General features: G+C 42.6%; 1 protein-coding gene across 1 annotated transcript; it reads right to left on the bottom strand.

Annotated features, from left to right (window-relative positions):
* Window positions 1-93: 93 nt before the first annotated feature.
* Window positions 94-1,460, bottom strand: Hesx1 (HESX homeobox 1). Its single transcript, XM_004631621.2, has 4 exons — window positions 1,292-1,460; window positions 659-840; window positions 288-389; window positions 94-192 (listed from the first exon to the last, which is right to left on the bottom strand). The coding sequence occupies exons 1-4, from the start codon at window positions 1,446-1,448 to the stop codon at window positions 94-96; spliced, it is 540 nt and encodes a 179-aa protein (XP_004631678.1). The 5' UTR covers window positions 1,449-1,460.
* Window positions 1,461-3,776: the final 2,316 nt, after the last annotated feature.

Here is a 3,776-nt window from a genome sequence, read left to right as displayed (position 1 = left end):
AAGAAAACATCACATTTTAAACCCTTGATATTTCTATTGATTCTTCACATTCTGCGATTGAAAGATAGTTCCCCAGGTTTAGTTTTCCTCTATCTATTCCAGGAGATTTGCTTTGAAATTTTTTTTTGCCATTAAAAACTGTGATTCTCTGTGGGACCTTTTCAGCTTTGCCCGCCGGTTTTGGAACCAAATCTAAAATGAAGGCAAAACAAAATAGGTCTCAGAAAAACTATTTTATTATTCTTAATATTTCAGTCATCAATAGTAACAACCAGATTGAAAATTACCTGGATTCTGTCTTCCTCTAGATTTAGTTTTTGAGCTAAGTCTTCTCGGATATCAATGCCAGGATAGCAGTTTACTCTAAAGACATTTTCCAATACTTCAATCTAGAGTAAGAAAACAATTTTTAAAAATGTTGATCTCCCATATGTCGCCAAAAATGGGCTTCAACTTATATAACTAAATAATTGCATTTAGGCCTTGGGCTATTAATCTCAATGCCTTTTAAGAGATTACCCAGAAACTGTTAAAATATGATAATCCACGGTCTCCTTACTATAGCTTCAAACTGCAGTCCCACAGGGAATGGGCTTTTGCTCAGCAGGGCATCGGTTACAGCCTCCACCTTTCCATGAAGTTGCAAAACCCTTCTCACCTGGTTTTGAGTAAACGCAGTTCTTGGTCTTCGTCCTCTGCACCAACTCATCTCTCTTTTCAAGGCTAGTCTTTCCGAGGTTGAGAGGTAATGTTCACGGTTTAAAACTCTTTCTTCTGTCCCTGGGTGATCCACTGTGCTAGGCAGACTCGGGGCGGGTAGACACAGGTTACCATCTTTCCCTAAAATCAGGAAAATAACCCGACCTTAACCAGCCAGTCCTATGTTCCAAAAATTGTTGTAAGAAGTAATTTCAGCAACTTTTCTACTGGAATCCTTCTGGATTCCGCTCATCAAACTCACAACCAAAAGCCAAACAAAAATGAAAATCCTGCCTTGATACAGAAAGCGTTTTTATTTTATTTTTACATTTTGGAGAGTGTCAACTACAGAGAACTTTCTGAAATCAATGCAGGTCTCTGGCATTCCCTCGGAACTTATTTTCCACCCTGATCTAAGGCAATTAGACTTTATTTCCCACAGGATATACTAAACGTCCTACGAGCTGCTTAGTCCTGGTTAAGTAATTTAATGAAACCGTTTTTGCCTCTTAACTCTATGCAGCGTAGAACAAAGAACAAACTAGACATTCACATAAAATTTCAAAGCGTTTAAACATGAAGTGCTGGCTACCTGAGGAGCTGCAGGCATCTGCCCAGGGCCTGTGAGGCTTCAGCGGCGCCACCCCGTCCTTCTTCTGGTCCAGTCCTAAGATGCGCTCGATGGAAAAGGAGCAGGGTGCGGGTTTGCCTTCCCTCAGCTGGGCCCCTTGCTGCAGGCCGGGAGACATCCTTCCTTGGGCTGGCAGCGAGAGCTCTGGTCTTTCTGCCACCTCGGTCCCGCGAGTGCAGGGGTGGGGTCTTCTGAGTTCACCTTATAGCTCTGCTGACAAGGGGGCTGGATTTAGCATGTCACTAATTAAAATCCTGTTTTAGAAAGTTTTAGCATGTCAATGAACACTTGGCCAGCCAGCAGCTTAAGGAGTTAATTGTTTATTTGTTTGTAAGTAATTAGCAACTAATGGCTACACCAGGGGGGCCACCTACAGGGACAAACACTGTTATCTCTTCTAAGCAGAACACAGACTTAACTTTCCTGAAAGAAGTGATGCACGAACGTGGCCCTCCTCCTTTATTTGGAACCATTAATGTATAAAATCATGATTTCTAGTCTGAAGTTTATACTTTCATGGACTCCAGTTACCTAAACATACAGGCAAGATAGCGGAGCAGTCAAGTCATAAATAATCTAATTTAAGTAAATTTCCTTCCCAGGAAATTGGGAAAAAAATAATCTCTTAATGCTATTACAGTAATTCTGATGAAAATGCCCGTTTTTCATATGCATATGTAATAGCGAATGTTGTCAGTGAGAATACAATTGTGTTTGGTGCGCAGCATACTGGAAAAGGTTGGCAGTGTTATTCACACTGAGTGTAATTGTCTTCTAAGTGCCCAGATTAATTCATAGGAACAGTTGCACCAAGTATTTTAAATAATTATTGGGCTAATTCCTTTCCTTCATCTTTTCTTTTAAATGAGAGCGATACGAGCTTATATAAAAGATTCCTATGTAACTACCTCCAAGCGTTTTAATGTACAACTATTCAAACTAAAGAATGTAATTTCTCTAACACATTTGTTTTAAGGGAAACATCAACAGTGTATGTGTGTTTTATTTTGTTGTGTTTTGTTCTTAGATGCTGGGAAGAGAACGTAGGGCCTTGAGCGAGCTAGACAAGGCTCTACCACAGAGCTGACCCAGCCCTCAGCTCACTGTACTTTTTGTTGTACTGAGGGTCGATCCCATAAGCTTCATAATGAGCTGCATCCCCAGCCCATTTTTTGTTTTTATTTTGAGACAAGGTTTTGCAAAGTTGCTAACCTGCCCAGGCTGGACTCTTGAACTTGCAATCCTTCTACTGAGACAGGGAACAAATGATCTAGGGTGGATGACCTCCAAATGATATAGGGGAAAATGAAACTCCTGACCTGAAAGGTACCTGGGATGAGTTTGTGTTCTCTAAAACTAAAGAATGAATTCTAGGAACAAGTGGAAGTTATGAGCAGAGTATATTTATTGGGGGAAAGAAAGCTCCTGTCCAAGAGAGGGTCAGGAGGGGACCCCTGTGCAAGTGGTCCCTGGGAGGCTGTCTCTTCCAGAGACTTTTATAGAGGAAAACCATGTAGTGAGGTGGGTCTAAGGTGGTAGAGAACGAGGGAACTCGCTTAGGTGGGCATGAGGTGGGACAGAACTATGGTCAGCCAATGAGATTACAAGCACCACTGCTCAGGTAAAATTGATTAAATCCAGTAACAAATGGGAAAGCAAGTCACATAGCAAGGGGGCACCAATACGGAACAGGGTCTCTTCCTGTTGGGGGTTGGGCTAGTGACTCATTTGGGCTCTTTCAAGTTGATTGATACTGTTTAGGATATCAATCCCTGATGCCCATCCCTAGGGAAGGATGTAGCCGTGCTTCCTCTTTTTGTCTTGGTCTTGAGGTGTGGCCCATATGGGAGTGTCTGACTCTTCCAAGTTGCAAAGTCACCTTGTCTTCCATCTTGTCTCCTTGAGGGCCTGGCCCTGTCTGGCTGCCTATAATATTTCTAATTCAGCTGCTTACAACACTACCTCAGCCTCCTGGAGTGCCAACACTCACAGTTTAACTCTACTTCCTTTTCTTTTTTTCTTTTTCTTTTTTTTTTTTAAATGTAGTTAGTACGGGGTCTACAGGGTCTCACTACACAGACTGGACTCACAGTGATCCTCCTGTTTTCAGCCTCCCAGCACTGGGATTACAGGTGTGCACCACCATGTCCAGTCTCAGTTGCCATCTCAGCGCCCTGGGGGCAGGGCCCCTGGTCTCAGCGCCTGCCTGAGCCGGTGCTTTAGTCCGCTGAATTATCTGGCTGGCCCTTAACTGTACTTTCTAAAGAAACATTTTCCTCTGCTGCTCTTTTATTTTGGTGTGGATGATCCGACCTAGGCCCTCCAGAATGCTAAGCACATGATCTACCAGTGAGTTAAATCTTAGCAACCCTGTCGATCTTTTGAAGAATTGGGATTGGGTGATTTCATGATGGTGATTGGACCTGTAAGAAAAAAATAACTGGGT

The sequence above is a fragment of the Octodon degus genome, unplaced genomic scaffold, assembly GCF_000260255.1.
Source record: "Octodon degus isolate 3935 unplaced genomic scaffold, OctDeg1.0 scaffold00043, whole genome shotgun sequence".
Lineage (NCBI taxonomy): Eukaryota > Metazoa > Chordata > Mammalia > Rodentia > Octodontidae > Octodon > Octodon degus.
This window is presented reverse-complemented; position numbering and strand designations above follow the sequence as displayed.